Genomic DNA, 21671 nt, shown 5'->3' with positions numbered 1-21671 from the left:
AAAGTCGTTCCCTGTTTGTGATTGCTCACACCCCGTGGCACATCACATACAAGCACCCGCTGCAAAAAAAAAAAAAAACGGTGAGGGGTGGGAGTAGGAAGAGGAGGCGTGCTGTTGTGATGGCCGCGCCACGGCAGCACGGAAATAATGCACACAAGCCAAATGGCGCTGCACACACTGTCCAAGTCACAGAGACGCACGCACCAACGTATGAGTGGAGGGAGCAAGCAAAGAGAAGCGTGACACCTACACATGCGCACACACACACACACTCCACATATGTATAGAGAGAGAGAGAGACTGTGTGTGTGGCGGGGGGGAGAGTATACCATACAGACAGATACACACGGGGGAACAAGGAGGTTCAGGAAAGCCATACAGCAAGACGAAACGAAGGATGGAAGGCTGACAACCCACACTAGAACGATCCAGAAAGCAGAAGCGAAGGTGCACTTCAGCCTTGGAGAAGCTCTCCTTTGTGCTCTCATCCCCTTCTCTCTACAGAGAATGCGAGTGTTCGGCAAATGCCCATCTTTTCCTCCCTCTCGGTAGATGGCGTACGCCAGTGGTGCATGTGGGTCACGCCACGGCGTTCTTCACTGTTCACAGGATGCGTTTGCTTTCACACCGATGAACTCTTCACTACTTCTTTGTTGTGTTTTCAGTGCCAAGGGGGGGGGAGGTGAGAGCACTGCACGCATGCTTACAACGCCAACGTAGCGACCTGTCCTCACATCACCACAGGCACGCACCTTCTCAGGGCGGTAACATGCACCATTCAAAGGTACACAACACCGGCACACAAAACACCGAAAAGGGGGGAAACACGTACCCAACTGCCCAAACTCCTGGCCTCTCTTGCGCATCCTTCGAACTTGTCTCTAGTGCACTTCATCGTAGAGAAGGAAGCTCAGCACGTACCGCACCACGAAACCGAAAACACAGGCGATGGTCTGACACTTGAGGATTGCCCACGTCAGCTTCTCCTCGTGCATATCGCCGAATACGTAGAGGATGACATTGAGGATTGTATAGTTGTGACTGCTCGACAGTAAGTTCGTCTGCGGGTTCCACGTCGGTACGCGGTGGCGCGGACACGGCACAATGCCGAAGAGCTGTGGCAGCGATATGATAAAGTTGAACACCTGAGGCGCAAAAAAGAGCAGGAGGGTCTTGCTGTACACGCCGGTGATGCTGGAAACCGCCAGTACGGTCCCAGCGAAGTAAGTATAGCTGTCTCCTACAAAGACGCGAGCGGGGTAGCGGTTGAAGTGCCAGAGTGCCAAGCTCGCACCGATGAAAGGGCCCAGCAAGAGCAGCGCACGCAGTTGATGGTCGCTCGACATGTCACGTACGGCTGCCACTGCGGTGTCGGTGTTGCTCCAGTCTGGTGTCACCTGTCCCTCGAGGCGCATCTGGCACAGGTTATACACGACAGACGCAATTGCGATCACAATGCTCTGCCCCACCTCTACGCCGTTGACGCCGGCAAGAATGTTGATGCTGTTGGTGCAGAAGATGCACAGCATGGACAAGTACACGAGGTAGAGAGGACCAAGGTAAACCAAAGCTGCGCCGCTGTCGGAGACATCAACATAGGCACAGTGGTTGACGGCGTAGGAGAACCACGTCGAGGGAGCCGTGACGCGGAAGGCAGTCGGCGGCTCCCCTTGGGCAGCGGCGAGGCTCAGAAGCCACTCCTTCGTAGCGTTCATCGTGGGCAAACCAAAGCGACCAAACACGCGCGGCATCAGCACGGACAGGCTGCCGTCGTAGGTCATGATGAGCGGTAGCGATCCGAGCGTGGTGAGGATGATTTTGTGGCGCCATTTCACATCCAGCACATCATCTACAAAACCCAGCAGAAGCATGACGGTGATGGTCATCAAGGGGCCAGGCAGCGATGCGTACACGTTTTCTGTTCCGTTGCCAACGGCACCGAGAAACCGAAGACAAAACATGAGCGCCATCACCACAGAAAGGTACACAGCGCCTACGAGGATCCCGAGGGACTCTGGGATGGCCTGTTTCTGGAACTCCTTCTCCTCTGTCTGACCAGCCCGCCGCCTCGCAGCAAACTGCTGGCGCTGTTCTGCCGTGGTTTTGTTAATATCGATGCCAAAGATGTCGCGCTCGAAGAGCTTCCTCGCCACCTTTGGGGTGTAGCGCGTTGTTCCAACATACGCAACGACGCTGCCGAGCAGAATGAGCCCGAGCACCGGCGCGTGCGCGGCGACCGCCACGCACGCGTTGCGGGCCGATTCGATAAGACCAACAGTCATATGGTGGCGCTAAAGGGAAAGCTTAAGCCGGAACTCTTCTCCTTTCCCATCCGAGTCAAGGTGAAGTCACTGTAGCGTGCCAAGACACAAAAAAACAGCTCTAAAAGAAAAAGAGACTCCTCCTGCAAAATGTGCGGACGCCCACCTTGCGAAACGAGAGGAAAATGCCCCAAGCACCGTCAACGGTCAACAGAAGGTAGGGGGGTGGGGATGAAGCGAGGCTTGGCGTGTGTAGGGACTTCGGGTGTGTATATACGTTTGCCGGATAGGGACGCAGTTTGTGTCGAGTGCGGTGCACCTTCAACAGATAGCAGAGAAACAACCAAAACACACGCAAAAAAAAAGAGACAAATCTAATTCGAAGAGCCACACAAGGCAGACGACTGTTGATAACGATGTCTCCCCTACAGCTTGTCCCTGCAGTCTTCGTTCGATTTCCCAACTATTCCACGATCGGGCGAGTCCAGCTCAGCCGACTTGCAGTGACTCGACGCAATTACCTCTTTTTCGCTATCGTGTGTCTGCGTGCTCCATTCACCATATGTTCACTTCCAAAAGGTCGACACCTGTGGGCTTGTATGCATAGCTCAGCGATGGGAAAGGGGGCGCAGCGTGAATAACGACGGCGGTAAGTGAAAAACAAGAGAGGGAATGGGAAGACCGTCCGAATCCCGACCGGAAGATAGGCGACGGGGAAGTATGGATTTGGCTTCCCTTGGGGCGTATGTATGTATGTATGCGTGTGTGTATGTGTGCTAGAGGGACTGTTACGTTTGGGAGAAAAAAGTGCAGCAAGACGTACGACGAAAAGGGGAAGAGCAAGAGAGAGTAGAATGCAATACAAAAAATAACAACAACACTGAGGCAGCGCTGCTAGTGGCTCTACTGATACTCCTGTGAGGCCAGAGAGGAGGAGGGAGGAGGAAGCGGTCGCAGAAAAAAAAAAACGACCTGGAAAGCACCATCGCGCGAGCGCGTTTGAATCCTCTCCCTGGGTGCGTTTCTCAAGGGGAACCATTGCGTTCACTCAAGGAACACGCACTCCGTGTTGAGGCCTCTACCTCTCCTCTCTAAAGAGAAACGACAAACCTGTTTTGCCAACCTTACGTGTTTCTCTCTGCGCATGGGTGTGCATGAACCCTGTCCTGTGCTTTTCCAGCATCAGGGACCCTTCACAAACGCTAGCCTCACCCAACCCTCGTAGCGCACCTTCGCTCTCGTGCAACGGACACATGAAACGCGTTCGTTCGCCATCGCCTTCTGCAGTCCTGATTTCACCTGGGGTCACTCTTGACACACCTGTGACACCTCTCTTGCAACCAGTATCGCTCCGGCCCTCTCGTGGCCAAGGTAACAGGGCTGATGAAGAAGAGAGAGAGTGTCAGGGTATCGTAGAAAGGGTGAAGAAAGAACGTGCGTAGAGCCGCATTGGGGGGACACAGAAGGACTACGGAGGCTGGTTGGTTATTGTGGCTGTTGTTGTCGTGGTAGTGGGGCGAACACTGAGTCACCGCAGTCGACGAAACACAAGAGAACGAGAGGTGTCAATCAAAAGCATAAGATGCGGCGGGGTGCGTGTACCGGTGCCTATAAGGCGAGGAGGAAGAGGCTCTCGCGCGTGCCAGCACCCAAGCACTTGGAAAACGCTACAGCCTGTACAACGCAATGCGCTAAAACACACACACACACGCACATGCACACACACACACATGCACGCAGACCACCTGAGGTTCGAGCAGCATACGAACGTGTGTGAGGGGAGAAAGGATGGCACAACGACGATGCGGCGAAACGCGTGAGGGAAGGCAAGGTAAGGGGAGGCGGTAGGCTAATGTACGCCAGTTCACGGGCATTGATGTCAGAGGCAACGCAAACGTGGACGTAGGTTGCCTATGCGCTTTCGTTTGCGGTGACTGACTTCTTCTGCCTTTTCATCTCGCAGATGGGAGTACACACACCAACACCTACACACGCGCGGAAAAAAAAAGCCCTGCTTGTTTTCCTACCACTGCCCGTCGCTTCTCAGGCGCTCGAGCTCCCCACACGCACCGCGCATGCGACGCATTACTCCCGCTCTTTCAGTACTACTGGATCTCTACCAAGACCTTGCCGTAGCTCGTGCCTGAGTACAGATGCTCAACTGCGTCCGCGACACTGCTCAATCCATGAAACACCTTCTTGTCCAAGAAGAGTTGCACTTGGCCGCTCTTCACGTACTGCAGCAGGCTTGCCATGTACTGCGGAATGACCTCGTGGAACTGTGGGAGAAAGAAACCATTCAGAGACGCAGACTTAACCAGGAGTAACGTCGTCAGTGAGGTCCCGCTAGGAGGAAAAGAGGGAATCGCCTCAATGCTCTTGTAGCTCGAGATTGAGCCAATTATCATCAAACGACCGTGCACAGCAAGGTGGCGCACGGCATCGTTGAAGATATGACCGCCGACGCACTCGTAAACAACGTCCACGCCCTTCGGACAAAGTTCGTGCAGGCGGCTGTCGAGGCTCTCCACCTTGTAGTTGATGACGTGGTCGCAGCCAATGCGCTTGAGGAACTCGGTTTTCTCCTCGGAGGAGCAGGTGCCAATCACCGTGCAGCCGTAGACGCGTTTGAGCAGCTGCACCGCAATCTGACCCGTCCCACCGGCCGCCGCGGTCACCAGCGCCACGTCGCCCTTCTTCACGCGACCCACCTCGCCAAGTGCGACGGCAGCTGTGAGAGCGCTGACAGGAAGCACGATATACTCGGGCTTCAGCTCTGGCACCAGTATGCACCTCTCCGCAGGAGCGTCGAGAAACTCAGCGAAGCAGCCGTACTGCATTAGCACGACGTGGTCGCCCTCCTTCACGTTGGTGACACCAGCGCCGATTTTCATCACCGTGCCGACCGCCTCAAAGCCACAGTCAAAGGGTGTTTGAGTGTTATTGAAGTACGAGCCATTCACGAAGTTTAAGTCGCTCGCGTTAACGCCGGCGTACTTCACAGACACCCGAACCTTTCCCTCCGGTAACTCCTCGGGGAGCTGCGCCTCAACGACGGAGGTGGATTTGCGGAAGTCCTTGGAGGTGGAGATGACCTGCAGCTTCTTGAAGTTGCTGGGAGACGACATTTTTGGAAGAATGTGCAGCAGTGTGGATGAAATGGGCAAGGAGAGCGTGTGTACGCGTGATTCCTCCTGAGTAGGACTTCGGTGAGTGATAAGAGGGAGAATACCCTGAAGGAACGAAAATAGAGGAACGCTGTACGCGGGCAATTATGTGATTGCTGGTGCTCGCGCAGATGCTTCGATAAGAGCAGCTGCAGTCGATGTAGTCCTGTGTGTGGTGGTGGTGGGGGGAGTCCTTTGGAAGGTGAGGAAGAAAATGACAGATGGCGCAGTACACCGAGCGAAACACTCAGGGGAGTTCATACACCGGACAGAAACAAATATATATAATAATAATAAACGCGTCAATGGAACCGACAAAGCTGGTGTTGCCAAGTCCATACAGGAGAGGGAGAGAAGCAAGGCTGAAGACAAGTCCTCACACATACATGCCCGATTCGAAATCTGAAAGCGCATCGCTCTTCATATGCAACACACCGTTCTTCGTGATCTGCGCGTTGCGCTTCCAACTACAGCCACACAGGGGTGAGGGTGGGCGGAGCAGGAGATAGGAGTGTTACTTTTCTACTAACTCATCTGCTCTAACACGCATCTCGCTTATGACGCGCATCCGCACGTCCTTTCGTTTTTTTTTCGCTTGTATAATGCGGCCCGATGACCGATTTCAGTAAGGAAGCGCACCCATAGCGGTGAGTGGAAGTTCTCACCACCCACGCACAGACATGATCGCTCCCTCGCCCCCCCCCCCAATCAGTGGACCATGCACTGGTCTTTCCAGAAGTGCTCTTCTCCATGGCTCCCTCGTGGCATCAGTCATCGTCCCAGACGCCATCATCACCGCTCTGAAAAAGGCAGCCACCACCGCTTTGCTTTCGCGCCCCCGCGACCCCGCGTCGGCTGGAAGCACCAGTGGCGACAGGAGAGCTCTTTTCGGCGTAGTTCCCGTCGTCGTTGCTGCCGTCATCTATATCTTCACTGCTGTCTGTCACCCAGGACGGCTCGCTGCTGCTCGTCGAACTCTTTGATTCAGATCCGCTGGTGTGCCCACTTCCTCGTTCACCCCCATCGCTGTCGCCGTCCTGATAACAGGGAATGTACGGGCCACCAACGCGCCATAGCTCCTCCCCATCGTCGAGCAGCTTCTTCGTCCCCTTGGCGCTGCTTTTCGCGGCCTTCTTGCTCGAGGGTGAGGAGGACGAGGAGAGAGATGACGTAGCGGTAGCCGCTGTTGTTGCTGCAGTGCATCGCTTGCCTTGCGCGACGTCGCGTAACCCCCAGAAGGCTGTGCTATTCTTCGAGCTCAAGCGCTGCAGGAAGTTCAGCGTCTGCGCCTGTACAGCCTTGGCCAGTTCGACATCATCGTCGTCATCATCCTCATTCCTCCCTGCCGCCTTGGGCGGCCTGCGTGTCTTCCTCTCAGTCATGGTGGTGATCGTGGCCGTCGACGACAATGCACTGATTGTGGGACTCTTGTGCTGTTTCATCGGTAAGCGTTTGCACACTGTGCCGTTCTCTACATCTTCGCGGAGTCGTTTTGTCGAACCCTTTGCTTTCTTCAGTTGCACGCTGGCCCTCTCAGTGTTCTCGTATGCTTTGCCACAGCTGCTGCCGTTATTCACCCCGATGAAGAGACGAGCAACATCCTCAATGGACTTGGGGGAAGCGGGTGTACTTTCCGCATTCTGTGCCCGAAGAGTGTGATGATGAGGGGCAGCAGATGGCGAAACGATCGCCCGCTTTCGTTTTTCGCTGGATGCCCCGTCGACCCTCTTCACCTGGTGAGGTCTCTTGTTCCTGGGCATGGTTCTGAGTAAGGAGAGATACGGTCTCAACGGGCAGTCATACAGCTTTAACCAACGAGAACCACAAAAGGAGAAAGGGCAGTACCGGTCTACAGGTGCGAGGAGGCAGACTCGTCGTTCTACTTAATCCACACCTGCAGATTCGGCTTCCTGACACGTTTGTGAGTGGCTATGTGTGTCGCTATTTAATGGTGACTGCCTTCAAGCCGCTGTCATAGACAGCGAACGTGGCTGGAACGGCAAGGGCGAAAGCAACCGAATCGGACATTGAAGGGGAGAAATTGGCACCCATGTGAGGAGTGCGCTGCTCTGCAAAAGTGCGCATGAATTACAATGCTACATGAGAGCTAACATGTCTGTGTGCGTGTGGGTGGGGGGAGGGAGGTAACGGAGGCGCCGCACCCGTCTTCCGCTCTCCTAGGCAGACTACGCCATGCTGACACCCCGAAGCGATGGCTCCAAGAGCAGCGTCGCCGTCTCGCCGAGATGAGGGAAGCTGAGCCGCGCCATCATTGTTCATACACCAGTAGGCCCTTTTGTACTCCTCCTCACCTCCTGCAATTGTCTTCAGTGCATCACGAAGAGAAGTACGATAGGTGCCTCACGAGCTTCTCTGACACTTCCGCTTGTTACGTGAAGATGACAACACGAGTGAAGAAAAGGCTGCATAGTCCACCTCTCGCTCTGCACTTTTTGTTGGCCTGTGAGTGGCGTCTGTGTGCGCGTGTATGCACATTGAGCAGGAGACACTGACGGCGTGCCAAGACACACACACACACCACCACCACCATCACCTCTCTCTTAAGTCACCCAGTTTTAGACACGTGCCGCATTGAAACAATGGCAACAGCAACACTGGCTGAAAAGGGGGAAAAAGCGATGAAGAGGACGCCGGTGTACACGCCCATTCGTTACGAAGGGACAAGAGCAACAAAAGAGAAGAAAAGCACCTCGTTTACATGTGGAACACACCCAGTCGCACCCTCTCGTGGCAGAGGACTTGCTTCGGGCGTTATTGTTGATACCCCTTCTATACATACACGCCACACGGACAGACAACTCATACCCACGCAAGAACACCCGTGCATCGGGATTGCGCGCCTTGACAGGGTTGGCAGTGGCATACATGAGATTAACCTGCCGCCTTCTTCTTTTTTTTGGAGCCCTTCTGCAGCTTGCTAAGTGCCTGTCGCGTCATCATCGCCTTGAGAGCGGCCTCCAGCACGGACGCTGCTGCGTACTCGGCGTCTCGCTGCTCCTCAGATCGCCTTCGATCGTCCTCCTCAGCCCTTTGCGCGGAGTCCCGCTGCTCCTTGAGCTCCTGTTGAACGTCTCGCTCGTGCTGGAGGTCCGTGAGACGTTGCGCACACGCCTGGCGACTCCCCTCCGCATCAATCTTTGCCGCTTCCTTCTTCTTGAGCTCACGCAGCGTCTTGGCTTCCCACTCACTAGCCAACGTGTCCATTGCGGCAGTTCGCTCGCGCAGATACGAGCTAAATGTATCGTGTGCCGTAGCACTAATGGCGAGCAGCTGCTCATTGTGCTGAGTCGCTTGACGAACCCCCCGCACCTCGGCGGCGCCCTCGCGCTGAAGGTTTTCCGTGGCCGCCTCGCCGCGGGCCTTGGCTGCCTCACTGCGCTGCTGCAAGGAGGCTTTCAGCTTGCGTAGCTCCAGCTTCAATGTCGAGATGTGGGCAAGGCGCTCTGCAACTTCCTTGTCCTTCAGCTCACGCTCACGCTCAAGGTCCGCCTGCAGCTGCTTCACATTTTGGTTTAGCGCGCGCTCCTTGGCTAGCATGTCATCAGCCCAGCGCTGGGACGCCTCTTCTTGTAGAATCTTCACGGCGAACTGCTGGTAAGAGGAAGTGAGCGGAATGCGCGGCCCTTGCTGAGTCGTTCGCGACGTGCGATGCCGCTGCAAAGTGCCGCCAAAACATTTGTGAAAGGGTGAGGTCCGCGACCCGCTCTCAGTGGAGATGGGTCCACCACCAATCGTGGAAGACTGCCTACTGTCGTTGCGGGCGAGTCCAGGGGCACTGGTGCCATTGCTGTTGAGGCCGAGAAAGTCCCCGTTGGATGTTGCACAGCTGAAGCGCACGCCCTCCATAATACCGCCAGGGGTGCTGCTTCGTTTAAGACCACCATCGAGGACGACGTTTGCCTGCTGCTGCTGCTGTCGACCTTGCCGTTGCTGAAAAGCTTCCTTGTATCCTACTGTCAGCTCTTCAGTCACCTCTCTCAGCAATGCTATGAGCTCCTGTCGTTCATTGCACACCTTTGCCCAGTTATCCCTGTCCTGAGGGTTGTCCTGAAGCTGTGTACACAAGAGACGATTCGTTTCTCGAAGTCGATTAGACACCAACGCAAGCTCCCGTTGCAGAGTTGCCTGCGCCGGGTCGCCGGCTTGGGCAAAGCACTTGGAACGCAGCTGCGGTTCGCCAGGGTAGAGGGACACAGTTGGTTGAGCCTGGGTTAGCAGCTCTCCGTAGCGGCGCTCCAGCACTCGCTGCTCCGCAAGCAACTTGAGCACCGACGCACGTCCGCAGCCACGCTGCTGCTGAGTGGCTGCAAGCACCTCCGCCACCTTCTGCGCAGTTGCAACGCTCGCGTCGTGGCTGATGCCAGTCAGCACGGCTGGTCCGCGCGATGAGTTGTGTGGGTGAAAGATAGCTGTCGTCGCGGAGGTCACAGCTGTCGCATTTGACGCAGTTACCGCACCATTCGCATTTTTGTGGTTTCCTTCCGTGGAGGGGGTGGGGCCCGTTGCATCTAGAAGGCTGAGCAGCTCCAGCCGCTCCACTGCACGCTCCAGCGAGGCCACAGCGCGGTTTACCTTGATGAAGTCTAGCTGCGTAGAAAAGGTCGGCTGGCCTATCTGCAGCACGCACTCCAGCGACGCGGTCGTGGGGTCAAGATCCATCGCCTTACTGGACGTCTCCTTCGACGGAGCCGCGGCAGCCGCCACCCCCGAAGCTGCGCTGGAAGACGGCATGTTGCTCTTTGCCATGGCGCTCGCCGTGGCGCCTCTCGCCGGACATGGCGGGAACGGGGAAAAAGTCGGAGCCGCAGCTGGTTTCTTTGCAGCTGCAGAAGCCCTGTGAGATTCATCAGCTGACATCATCGGCATCTGAGGAGACACACCTTCTTGCGATAGTTGCTTCTCTTGTTAGATGAGGCTGAGTGAAAATCCCCCAAAAAAGTGCGGACCTCTTCTTCAGTGCACGCAGTATCGACTTCGTATCTTCTCGATCAAGCAGCGAGGCGACTCACCGGTTCAAACTGCAGCACCGGTGACCACACGCTCACACACAGAGAGAGAGAGAGTAAACGACAGCTCTTTGGCATCACAAAATGGCTCATGTATGCAGATGCACACACACACACACACACACACAGGTGTGATACACCAGTGAAGAGAGGAGTTGCAAGCAACCAAACAAACGAAAAAAACCCACAGACACAGAGTCAAAAAGTGTGTGGCCAAAACATAAGCAATGGCGCATGTATAGTGCGTTGTGCATGCGCGGGCTCAGAGTAGCAAGAGAGGGAGAGTGAAGGGTACCACAGGAAGATTAAAGCTTGGCAAGAGATGGGGGACAAGGTCAACTGGCAGACGTCTCTGCTAGCCGTTATCCTCCATGAAAGAGGTTCTGTTTTGGCATCTCTTCCTAACCTTGCTCAGCAACGACGAGTGGTGATGTGAGGGACGCATGATCACACTGACGCTGAGATAGTTTACAGTTGAGACTCCTGTTAGTCACAGTACGCACACACACACCAATGCCGAAAACAGAGAGGAGAGGAGGGGGGCAACGTACGAGGAGAAACACCGATACTTTTCGGTCCCCTACCTAATGTTGTCGCGACAACGTGAGCGACTGGGCAAGAGGGGGGAGCGTCACGCTCCACCTTTTAGGAGTTCTGCTGCCACTCCGAACCGCACTCAGTGCACTGGAAGAAAATGGTCTGACCCTCATCAGCGCTGCGCGTTTGCCGGGCAAAGGTTTTACAAGAGCGGTGGATACCGCACGTCTCGCAGAAGGATTCCTCGATAATGCGATTGTCCACCTCGGTAACCCCGGCACGTGTGACTCCGCCCGTGGAGCCGGGCGCCGCTCCAAAGAATGAGGAGCCACCAGCACCGGCTGTGTCACCTAGGGTCTGGCGAATGTGTTCCACTGCAGCACCCACTTCCTTCTCGGTGAAAAAGAGAGCCGCGCTGGTGTCCAGAGAGCACACCTTGTTGCTCGTTTGAATACCACCGCTTGTCCCACGCGAGGTGCGAAGATGTTGCTGAAACGCCGAGTACGTGCCTGGCTCATGCAGCGTTCCGCACCAGTCGCACGTGCTGCGCTGCCACGCGTTCGTGTGGATCGGGAAAGCCTGGCCACAGACGGCGCAACTGAGCGTTCCGAGTGTGTACACATTATCAGAGATGTAGTGTACCTGACGCTGCTCTGTCGGTGTCCGCACTTTAGCTTGGCTGGAAGCTGCTGACATGATGATTGTGCCGTGTGTGATGACAGTGGCTGCTGTCTTCCAGAGAGATACTTCTATGAATCAGCGCAGGAGGTAACGCACAGCCAGAAACAACCATTATGGTGAATGGTGAGAGTATGGAGAGGAGCAAAAGAAGGTGTAGAGTGGACCGAACAAGATGACACCAAGCACATGATGGTGGGGTTAGGCAGCCCAGCAACGACAAACTGACACGCCTGTATTGGGCAACTACCAGTTTTGCAGCAGCACTGCGTGAAAAGGGTAAAACGCTTGTGCACTTCGGCCGGGTGGTGCGGAGGCAGTACAAGAACAGCTTCTCTCCTCCGGCGTCAATGGCGACAACACGCATTCGCTCACCAGCCCCCCTCTGTTAAAACCACACGCGACGCGGTTCCATGGTTTAGCCGCAGCGGAATGAAAGAGGGGCTAGTGGTGGCACAAGCTGCACAGAGCTGTGCTAGTACACTCGCATCCACACCAAAGCCACCTCGTGGCTTTGCCTTAGCCTCTTGCATACGTTACCGCTGTCCAGGCACGGCGGCGGCCCTCGTTTGGCGTTTTACAGCTTTGTGTATTTGCCCGCTGAAGAAGAGAAAAGGGTCGATGATATTGCTCCTGCCCCCACAAGGAAGAAACAAGCAGCTATACCCACTGTCGCACTCACCCAAACATACCTTCACCGACAGAGAGACGCCTGATACATGCGCGACCACAACTGCCCATCCTCTCCTTTTCCCCCCGTTTCTCTAAGCGCTCTCCCCTACCCCCAGCTGCACTGTATTCCGCTCCCTGCGTACCAGTGATATGAATAATGGGGCATGTGTGGAGAAGGAGAGAGCGAGCAAGGGAGAGAGAAGGTGAGAGGGGGTGCGGGGTGCCGCAACGTGGGGAAAGAAAAAAACAAGACAGAGAACAAGCGCGTGAGAGACTGCATGGAGCATTCCGATTACTCAGGAGAGAACGAGGGAGTAAAGCACAGCAAAGAATGAGTTGCAAACACACACACACACACGCACAGAGAGACACCGTTAAGAGAGCGGGTGGAGGAGTGCATGACTGTAAGAATGAAAAAGCAAGCGGATGAACCACATTCTTCGCATCACCGCTTCCCCTTCCTTTCCGTCTTCGATGAAGAGTACAACAAACACACACGCACACAAGTACATAGCCACAATCCGATCCCAGCTTGAATGCAGTCACTCTCTCCCTCGCTTGGACCCCTCAAGTATCAAGGAGAAAAAGCGCTTGTGTGTGAGAGACTAATGTGCTTCTTTTCCTCCCTTCCAACTCTCCCGTCCCCTCCATCCTACCAGCGCTCTCTTTCCCGTCCTCTAGCAGTGATGTATGCGATCTCTACACAGCGCAGGAATACTGTGGTATTGACGCAGGACGAGAAAGTGAAGGAGGAGTGAAAGCTATTGCTCACTGCCCTTGACCCTTCGTTGCGACGCTGCATTTTTGCTTCTACTGTCACACGCTTAGCCTTTCCTTCTTCGTTGTGGCCTTCTGTTCATGTCGACTGTATTCGTTTTAGATTTTCTCTGCGCTTTTCTCTCCACGAATGCTGGCTCAAAACTACAACGAGAGGAAAAAAAAGGCATCTGAGAGGGAAAGAGATGCGCCGACAGGTGCCACGTGCGTGTTCCTGCAGGCCACGACTGCAGCCAAAAGGGCTAAGAGCATGAAGGACGAGTTGCTTTTCGATGACCCAGCCAAGGTGCTACATCGCAATGCAAAAAGACTCCCTACTTTTTCTTTTCAACCCTCTCTTTCCTTCCCTCCCCCTCCTGATCATCTGCTCTCGCACCTGTGTTTCTCAGCTGGCGATCTTGGGAAGATGCCATGGTATTTGCGCTTGGGGCGACTACATCTGCGTGGTGCACACCTGGAATGCCGGAAGCGAGACAAGGACCATAGGAGGAGGAGGAGGGAGGAGGAGAATTGGGCGGGGAGATGCTAATGGTGGGGTTGGTAGTTGGTAGTTGGGGGGAGGATTCGAGTACAACCAGATAGCCTCCCCTCCCGAGCTCGCGGATATGGGCCCTAACGACCAAGAAAACAGTACAACGAAATCAACGAGATCGAGAAGACAAAAGGAAAAGAGGAGAGGAAATAGGCAAGGGCGAGGTGAGGTGGGGGGGATGGGAGAAGAAGAAGAGATGTGCACAGGAAAAAAAAAAAAACAAATATTCAAGCGACAACAACAAATCATACAAACGAACAAAAAGCACGTAGCATCCTACGCTGCACACAACAACAACACAAAGAGAGAGAGAGAGTCCCCAGTACATCAGAAAGGGTGCAAGAGGATGGGCAGCAATCTTGAGTAGCTCGTCTACTCTGCTCGTTGCGTGATGCTGCTGTTATGTTTTCTTTCCTTGTTTTGTTTCCTCGCACAGAAGAGGAGCACACAGCAGCAGCAGTTAAAGCAAGCAATACGTATAGATGTGTATATATGCCTGTATACATGAACACAAACAGAGGAGGCGGGGCAAGCGGAAAGGGCAAAGGAAGAAAAACAAAAGGAAGCACAACAGAGCTGCTACCGAGAGAAGGAAAGAATCTTCACACATGCTGTCGCGTTGAACCAATGCGCGTGGCAACACAGCTACCAGTTAGGCGCCCTATCTCCAAAAGCGCAAGCCCGCGTGCGCAACACCCTCTTGAGTGTCCACAGCACAACATCAGGCGCACGTCACCTACAGGAGAGAGAGACAAAAAAGAGAAGCAGATGATGCAAGAACAACCCCCCTCGCGCGCGCCAAACAAATGGTGAGGAATAGCATACGCACAACTACATACACGTACAGCCGCTGTCAAGGCACAGTGGTATTTGCCGCTCAGAAAGAAGTATAGAAAAACGAAAAGGACACGGGAGGGGCAACGGCTGCGAGACAGCATAGGAACATATAAGCCAATGAAACCAGACAAATATGGTCAGGGGAAAACATAGGCAACAGAAAAGACAATGACAATGACAACGATGACGTGGCGCCCCTTTACGTGACCTTGGCTCGGGATGTGAAAGGGGTAGTGAGCAGAGAGTACATCATAGAATAAACGTTGGTGCTGCTTGTTGGTGAGTCTGTGCCGCCTTCCTCATGGTTGTGTGTGGGTGTGGGTGTGTGGATGTGTGGGCTGCAGGACACCGTATTGCATGACATGTCAAATTTTTCCGAGTGATGCAGCCACGCACGCGAGTTCACACGCCTCGAGGCGGCAGAGAACAAACCGCTGTACCGCCTCCCACTCAAGAGAAAAAATGGGTCCAACAAAGACGTGCTGACTCATTGCATAGCGTAGCTGTAGCGTTGGTGCTCACACGTGTCTGCATCGGCAAGTATCCCCTCTCGTGTTGTCATGGTGGTTGAGCACCCATCCACCTCAAGCCACAACACTATATAGATATAGATATATATTTGTGCATACACACACCTACACCAACACGAGCTGAAGCTGCACAAAAACTGCGTAGCTGACGTAGAGTACACAACGGGGTGTGATTCGACGGCACCCCTTCGGTGTCTGTGTCTCTGTGCCAGGGGCATGTAGAAAGGCGTGGTACTGCAGAGCTTTGCCCTCCACTTTTTTAAATCAAAATCTAAGACAGTACTTGAGAGAGAAGTAAGGCAGAAGAAGAATACCAGGACGTCCAAAACGAGGGCGACCCTCTTTAGAGGTAGAGAGCAGAGATTGCACACCGAGGAAATGAGGAGGAGAAGACACATGCAACGAGGACGTATAGCTGCCAAGATCCACGAGTTCTTCGCAACTCCAACTCCTCCCCATTTTGTCTGTGTGTTTCTTTTCTTTCACTAATGCTTTCGCTACTTCTCCTTCCGCGCTATCTCGAAGTGGCCGCTCTGCCAACTTCATCGCCCGCAGTTCAAGAACTTAGGCTTTACCGCACCAGAGTTGCTGGGTGAAGGGGGTGATGATGAGGCAAATCGTATACCCCACCAGCGCAACTACATGAAGAGAGAAGGCACTGTCGAACTTGTAGCCCGCGCCCTTGAAGATAATGGTTGTGAGGTTGCCGTCCGTGGCCAGGCTCGGGCAGAACTCCTTGCCATACGCGACACCGGCAATCACGATGACGCACAGCTCGCAGAGCATGGCGAGAAAGAGAAACATAAACAGCGGCAGTTTGACCTTCAGGCGGCAGAAGCACTGCAAGCAGGACACAAGCACGGCGTAGAAGCCGAAGACAGTGCCACCAATCGCGAAAGCTTGCATGGAGCGGAAGACAGAGCGGAACTCCTCGCAGCCGGCGTAGTTAATGCGGACCGGATAAGATGTCGGCACCTCTGTCACGTTCTCTCCCGTCACGCTCACCGTGCCCACCTTAATGAACCACAGCGACACCTCCACCTTACCATTCTGGTTGTAGTTCGTAATCTTGTTCGAGTACAGGGGCAACGGCGTCGTGCCGATGAAGGCGATGACAAAGAAAAGGAGAATCAGGGCCAGCAGAATAAAGCGGATGAAGAGCATTTTCGTGAACGGAAGACAAGGCAAAGAACGACAGTGGTGCCCTATACCAAATGGTGTGTGTGTGTGTGTGTGCGTGTGTGCGTGTGCGCTGTAGCTAATTGACCCTCCGACACAAGGTGTAGAGCGAAAGGGGAGGGAGGAGGGAGAAAGGGTGAAGTACGGCGAGGCAACTTGGATCTTGGAAAACGCGCCACAAGAACTAATAAAGATCATAGAAAACCAGAAGGGAAGCAAAGCGAAGGCGTCTGTGCTGAGAAGACGTCGTTCAGTCTTTGGAGAGGGGAGGGAAATAGAGGATGGCGCGTGCGAGGAAGGTAAGTGCACGCGAAAGAGGAGAGGCCGAGAGACAGAGGCGAAAGACCAAAGCACTGCCGCTCTCTCTCTCCTTCTCGTGCGTGGGTGCGCGTGTATGAATACCCTCCCCGCACCAGGTGTAGTTGAGGGGGAGGCATCCTAAATGAAAGCAAAGGCTTTTCTGCTCCACGAGCTCTCCGCTTTTTGATATTCAGAAGGACTCCGCCGTTACACTCCTGATGTGCACTCCTTTTGCTGTTCTTCTTGGCTTGTTTCGCTGTCACCCGTGCATGCGGGAAATATCGAGGAAAAGGCAACGCACTTTGTAATCATCGATCAACTGTACCCATCAGCGTGCGGGTGAAATACATTCTGCTCTTGCGAGATAAAGAAGAGGCGAGAGAGTGTACATGCGTGCAAAGACGGCCGAGCCGCCGAAAAAATGAAAACAATTACCGTGGCCAGAGGGAAACCGCCATGAGTACTCCCATAGCCACGGCGACAACCAACACACCCGTCCCCCTCCCCCTCCCTCCAAAAAATAAATATGATGGCGCACACCGCTCGTACACAGTGGCGATGCCTTAGAAGGAAAAAAAAAGGTGTCGGGGCAGGGGGGGAAGCTACCAGATGCAATGAAGCACAGAAAGAGCGCCACGCACACACACATTGGAAAAGGGAGCCCCAAGGACAGTTTGGCTCTACAGAAGAGGAGGAATGGGACTGAGGAGCGCGACAGCAGATAAGTAAAAGGGGTCTTGTGGGTTGTTGACATCCCCACAAAACAGCATCGCAACATGCAACGTATGAAGAGAGAGGGGGAGAGGCATCGATGGCAAGGTGTTCAGACGCACGAGAACTTGACGAAGAAAAGAAACATCAGAGAAGTGGGAGACAGCGAGCAGGCATCCATACACACAAAAATAACCATGCCTTCATCCTCGTCGCCGTTCCGGCCACACAAGGACGGGGGTAGCTACCTCACTCCCTCCCACAGCTCTGAAGACACAGAGAGGGTCATATAAATAGATGAGGTAGGAAGGATAGAACGAGAGAACAAGCGAACAAAAAAAAAAAAAAACAGAAAGAAAAGAGAGAGCCAATGTGAACGAGGGGGAGTGCAAGGAAGGGTGAAGTCCAAAAACGAAAAGGAGTGCATGAACAACCAGCGAATACACAAAAAAAAACGCCAAAGTAAAACAAACAGCAACCACAGCAGCATAAAAAAAAGCGAAACAGGCGCACGAATAGAGATGGTTTGGTGCGACATCGGTGTGGATGGCCTCGCTTAGATGACCCCATGAGAAAGGGGCGAAAAGAGAGAAGGGTCGCGCATCAGGTACTTACCGTGGGGGTATCGCACATACCCATGAACGAGGGAGAGAGCGGAAGAGCGAAGAGTCAGAGAGAGAGAGGGGGAAAGGCGGTAGGTGGGAAAGAAAGAGGAAGAAATTTCCTCCAAACAACCGAAAAAAAAAAAAAACAACGACGTGCATAGGATAGCACGGCACCCATGGCTGCTAAAGAAGGAGTTCGCTGTGGTGGGTGTGTAGGCATCTCTCTGGAAGGGGTAGGCGCTTGTGTGCAAGAGGGGGAGCTGGTGCTGCGTTGCAGGGCACCATCTTCATCCTTTATCCAGTCGTATTACGTTCCTTCCGCCTCGTCAATGCCTACCCCCTCCAAAGTTTTCCTCCTGAGGAGCTCGACCCTGCCACCTTGCAAGAAGAAAGTGACGAAACAGAAGGGGCTCCTCAAAAGGAGCGGAAGATACCGGCAATGAGCAGATGAGCATGGAGTATATCGCACAAAAAAGGGCGGGGTAGCCAAAAGAGAAGGTGCGTAAGGAAGCTAGACACGGAAAAAAAAAACACGCCTACCCGTGGGAACACAAGACCTGCAGGATAGCGGTGGTATCGCGCACGTGGAAGAAAGACAGGGGAGGAGAACGAAGAAGGTGACCCAGTCGTAAAGAGAGCGTGCACTCGTAAAAGAGAGATCAAGAGGAAAGTAAGAAGGGAAAACGTATAGAGCGAGGGAGTAAACAAAAGAAAAAGCGAAGCTGCACATGTACTCACGCAACAGAGAATCGAAAGGGAAGAGAAAAATGCAAAGAGACGCATATCCACAACTACGCAGACAGCGCAGACACCTCATACTCACATAGCCCATGTCTGACCCGGCATAAACTCGTATACCCACACACTCGCACACATAATCGTAAGAAGCAGACGAAAAAGGGTCAGACGCAAAAGGCAATGTGCTTAATCATTAAGAGCAGAGAAGACAAAAGTCAACAGTATCATGAGATTCGCTTCACAGCGTGCAGCATCCCCGCTGGCGGCCATGTTGTAGGACGGGGAGGAGGGGGGACCTCCATTCGCATTCCCACGTCTTGTCTCTTGGGCTGCTGCTAAGTCTCCCCTCGGTGCGCGTAGCAAAGATGTGCCACCTCCCCCGCCCCCCTCTCTCTCTCTCTGCAGTCCCTTCACTTCATTCTGTCGTTCGTGTCACTTTTCTTTTGGCCTCCTTGGCACCTCATGGCTCAGGCAAAAGCGCTACTCCCTCTCCGAGGCACTGCCGTCTCTTCCACCATTCACGCTCTCTCGTGGAGAGGAAGGAGAGAGCGAAACGCCGGGTGAAGGAAATGACAGCAGAAGAAATGGTAACTTCACATATCGAAAAGGGGGCCAGCAAAGAGCAAAAAAAAAAAGAAAGCGTGAGGTGTTTGTCGCTCTCTCTCTCTCTTTACATTCCATCTTCGATCTTCACATTCTGCCCTCTCTTCAGTGCCTCTTATTCATTTATAAGAATACCGTCATGATGGAGGTGACAAGGTATGTTTGGAAACAAATAAGAGCAAGCGCAAAGCCGCCCATCGGAACGGCCAGACTTGTGAATGGTGGAATCTCTTCAACCTCACCATAGCACGCGCCATCGAAAAGAATTCGGAATATCATGGCCACCGTCGTTGCCGTGAAAGTGATAGTCACCCACAGGAATAGCCACAACAGCGGCAGGAACATGCGGGTAAAGAAGCTGGAGACTGTAAACACCCATACAATGAATCCAGTGAAGATCGAGAGGAGACTGAAAATCTGCATGTGCTTGAAGAAGCTTCGAAACTCGGCGCAAGGCACATCCTGCAGGCGATACAGCTGCGAGATGTTTTGCGGCAGGAATTCGTATGGAATCTCCACATCGACGTTTACCTTGATTGACCACATCTTTACATCCATCTGCGCCGTGACATTGGCGCCGTGGATCGTTTGGTCCACTTTAAACCATGTGGCAGCTATAAAAGTCTGGGCTCCAACTATGCGACTCGCCTCTATGTTGAGGATGCGAATAGTGGGGGTGGTAAAAAGCGACATGACTTGCATCATGCAGAGCAGAATGAGAAGAATGAAGTAGGTAATGCTTAGAGCGATGCGCAGGCTGACGACGGTGCTGAGAGCACCGACAACGCGCCGCCCAAAAGAGCGCTTACCCTCTGTGCGGCGATCTGACCTTCCCATGTTTGACTCGCGCGTCATTTGAGTGCGTTTGGGGCTTCTCTCCGTGTGTATATGTGTATGTGCGTCACGAAGAAATTGTCCCTTCGGTGCTGAAGTGGGTCCCAGCAGCACACGGTAGAGAAGAACGAAGAGAAGCAGGAGAGAGACTAGAGAGAAAGAGCGCACAGCAGAGAAAGAAAATGGAAGGAAAGTTGCTGTTTTTTTTTTTTTCAATGTGCCCATTCTGTCGTAGAGAATGAGCCACACACCACTCTGCCCCTCCCCCCTGGCCCATCGCCTGGTGCGGAGCAGAGGTTGGGAGACACTACAGCAACGCGCCCACTCAGACATCGGAATGCGGCCCCTGCCTCAGACTCTACACATCCGCCCTGCAGGTCGCCTCACAGCCGCTCCCATGATGCCGCCCACCACCTGGTGCATCCTTCAAGGGGACTCAGGCTGCCCACATCAGTAAGCAGCGAGGGCCGGCTGGGACACGCGCGAGTCACGCTCACGCCCCTGCCCATCATATGGGCGACACAAGCATGCTCCCTGTCTGCGGGTCGCTCTGGCCTCCCCCCACGTCGTAGGCACCTGACCCGCCCTCACCCGAAGCGCTTCTGCATGGGCAGGGGTAGGGGACTGCTTTGCTTCCTCACACACGCGCAGAGAGCGGGGTACCGGACATCCTGAGAGGCCACGCGCTGAGGGGCTCCTTCCTCCCCCACTACAACCATCACTATCAGGGGTGCGTCGACGAAAAGAGAGGAAAAGTCGCTGTTTATCCCACTGATAGGGGTAACAGCAGACAACAACAGCTAAGCAGAAACGAAGGGCCGAAGCAGAAGGGGGCCTCTTTAGACTTTCGGGTGGAAAACAAATGAATGCATCACCGCTGAGCCATAGGCACGCGACGCTGGTCATAGCGTAGACAACAAAGCCAACAGTGTGTATGGAAATGGTGACGCAAGGCAGAGATAGAGGGAAAGAGATGGGAGCAGGATAAGAGGGCAGACAAGGTAATGATGGAACAGCTATGTGCTAATGTTTTCTCATTTTCGAAGTGTACGATTCAGCTCGTGGAAAATGAGGCACAGATAGGCGGGGGTGATGATGTAGGTCAAGTACGGAGAAGAAGAGCGCATCGACTGATGTGCGTGGGCATCTGTGCGGACGCACACGTCGCCACATTCGGGAAGAAGAAGGGAAAAAATAGTGTCACGGACGTCTATGGCGCATGTGAGACCGTTTCTCACCCGCGATGGCCTTCCCTCATATTTGAACCTTTTTCTTCAAGTGGACTGCGATCACTATAAAGCGTGTGACGACACACGCACACAGAAAGAAGACTCCACCACGCACACACCTCATAACTGGATCGACCAACCTCCACCAAAAGGTGTTGCCCAGCGGTCCCAGCAGCTTCAACGTGCCGTGCGATGCGCATCAGCGATGCACACACATGCAACGCAACCAAAAAGCAGGCTTAAAGAATGACCTGTGTAATGGCATCATCACCTCACGAGACAGCAAAATACAGAGGGTACGAAGGGGGTGCAGGCTTCTGTGTCGGACATGACATGTATGCGTGTGTGTGTGTGTGTGTGTGGGAGGGGGGTGGAGGGGGGGTGCAAGCACTGCTCGCCATTTCACGTAAGCGGGGAGCCTTGTAGTCGTCCTCACAGTACTGTCGCGACGCGG

At 54.0% G+C, this 21671-nt stretch overlaps 7 protein-coding genes across 7 annotated transcripts; all 7 read right to left on the bottom strand.

Moving 5' to 3' along the window:
* Window positions 1-881: 881 nt before the first annotated feature.
* Window positions 882-2282, bottom strand: LBRM_35_4430 (putative UDP-N-acetylglucosamine-dolichyl-phosphate N-acetylglucosaminephosphotransferase; the record flags this gene model as incomplete). Its single annotated transcript, XM_001569012.1, has 1 exon — window positions 882-2282. One exon carries the CDS (start codon window positions 2280-2282, stop codon window positions 882-884), a length of 1401 nt encoding a protein of 466 aa, XP_001569062.1.
* A 2084-nt stretch (window positions 2283-4366) lies between these two features.
* LBRM_35_4420 (putative oxidoreductase) lies at window positions 4367-5389 on the bottom strand (the record flags this gene model as incomplete). The annotated part of the gene is made up of 1 exon (XM_001569011.2): window positions 4367-5389. One exon carries the CDS (start codon window positions 5387-5389, stop codon window positions 4367-4369), a length of 1023 nt encoding a protein of 340 aa, XP_001569061.2.
* Window positions 5390-6195: 806 nt separating this feature from the next.
* Window positions 6196-7188, bottom strand: LBRM_35_4410 (conserved hypothetical protein; the record flags this gene model as incomplete). The annotated part of the gene is made up of 1 exon (XM_001569010.1): window positions 6196-7188. One exon carries the CDS (start codon window positions 7186-7188, stop codon window positions 6196-6198), a length of 993 nt encoding a protein of 330 aa, XP_001569060.1.
* Window positions 7189-8320: 1132 nt separating this feature from the next.
* Window positions 8321-10315, bottom strand: LBRM_35_4400 (conserved hypothetical protein; the record flags this gene model as incomplete). Its single annotated transcript, XM_001569009.2, has 1 exon — window positions 8321-10315. The coding sequence occupies one exon, from the start codon at window positions 10313-10315 to the stop codon at window positions 8321-8323; it is 1995 nt and encodes a 664-aa protein (XP_001569059.2).
* A 785-nt stretch (window positions 10316-11100) lies between these two features.
* On the bottom strand, window positions 11101-11688 carry LBRM_35_4390 (transcription factor S-II-like protein; the record flags this gene model as incomplete). The annotated part of the gene is made up of 1 exon (XM_001569008.1): window positions 11101-11688. One exon carries the CDS (start codon window positions 11686-11688, stop codon window positions 11101-11103), a length of 588 nt encoding a protein of 195 aa, XP_001569058.1.
* A 3894-nt stretch (window positions 11689-15582) lies between these two features.
* On the bottom strand, window positions 15583-16182 carry LBRM_35_4380 (hypothetical protein, unknown function; the record flags this gene model as incomplete). Its single annotated transcript, XM_001569007.2, has 1 exon — window positions 15583-16182. One exon carries the CDS (start codon window positions 16180-16182, stop codon window positions 15583-15585), a length of 600 nt encoding a protein of 199 aa, XP_001569057.1.
* Window positions 16183-19277: 3095 nt separating this feature from the next.
* Window positions 19278-19712, bottom strand: LBRM_35_4370 (hypothetical protein, unknown function; the record flags this gene model as incomplete). The annotated part of the gene is made up of 1 exon (XM_001569006.1): window positions 19278-19712. One exon carries the CDS (start codon window positions 19710-19712, stop codon window positions 19278-19280), a length of 435 nt encoding a protein of 144 aa, XP_001569056.1.
* Between the last annotated feature and the right edge of the window lie 1959 nt (window positions 19713-21671).

The sequence above is a fragment of the Leishmania braziliensis genome, chromosome 36, assembly GCF_000002845.2.
Source record: "Leishmania braziliensis MHOM/BR/75/M2904 complete genome, chromosome 36".
NCBI classification, from domain to species: Eukaryota; Euglenozoa; class Kinetoplastea; order Trypanosomatida; family Trypanosomatidae; genus Leishmania; species Leishmania braziliensis.
This window is presented reverse-complemented; position numbering and strand designations above follow the sequence as displayed.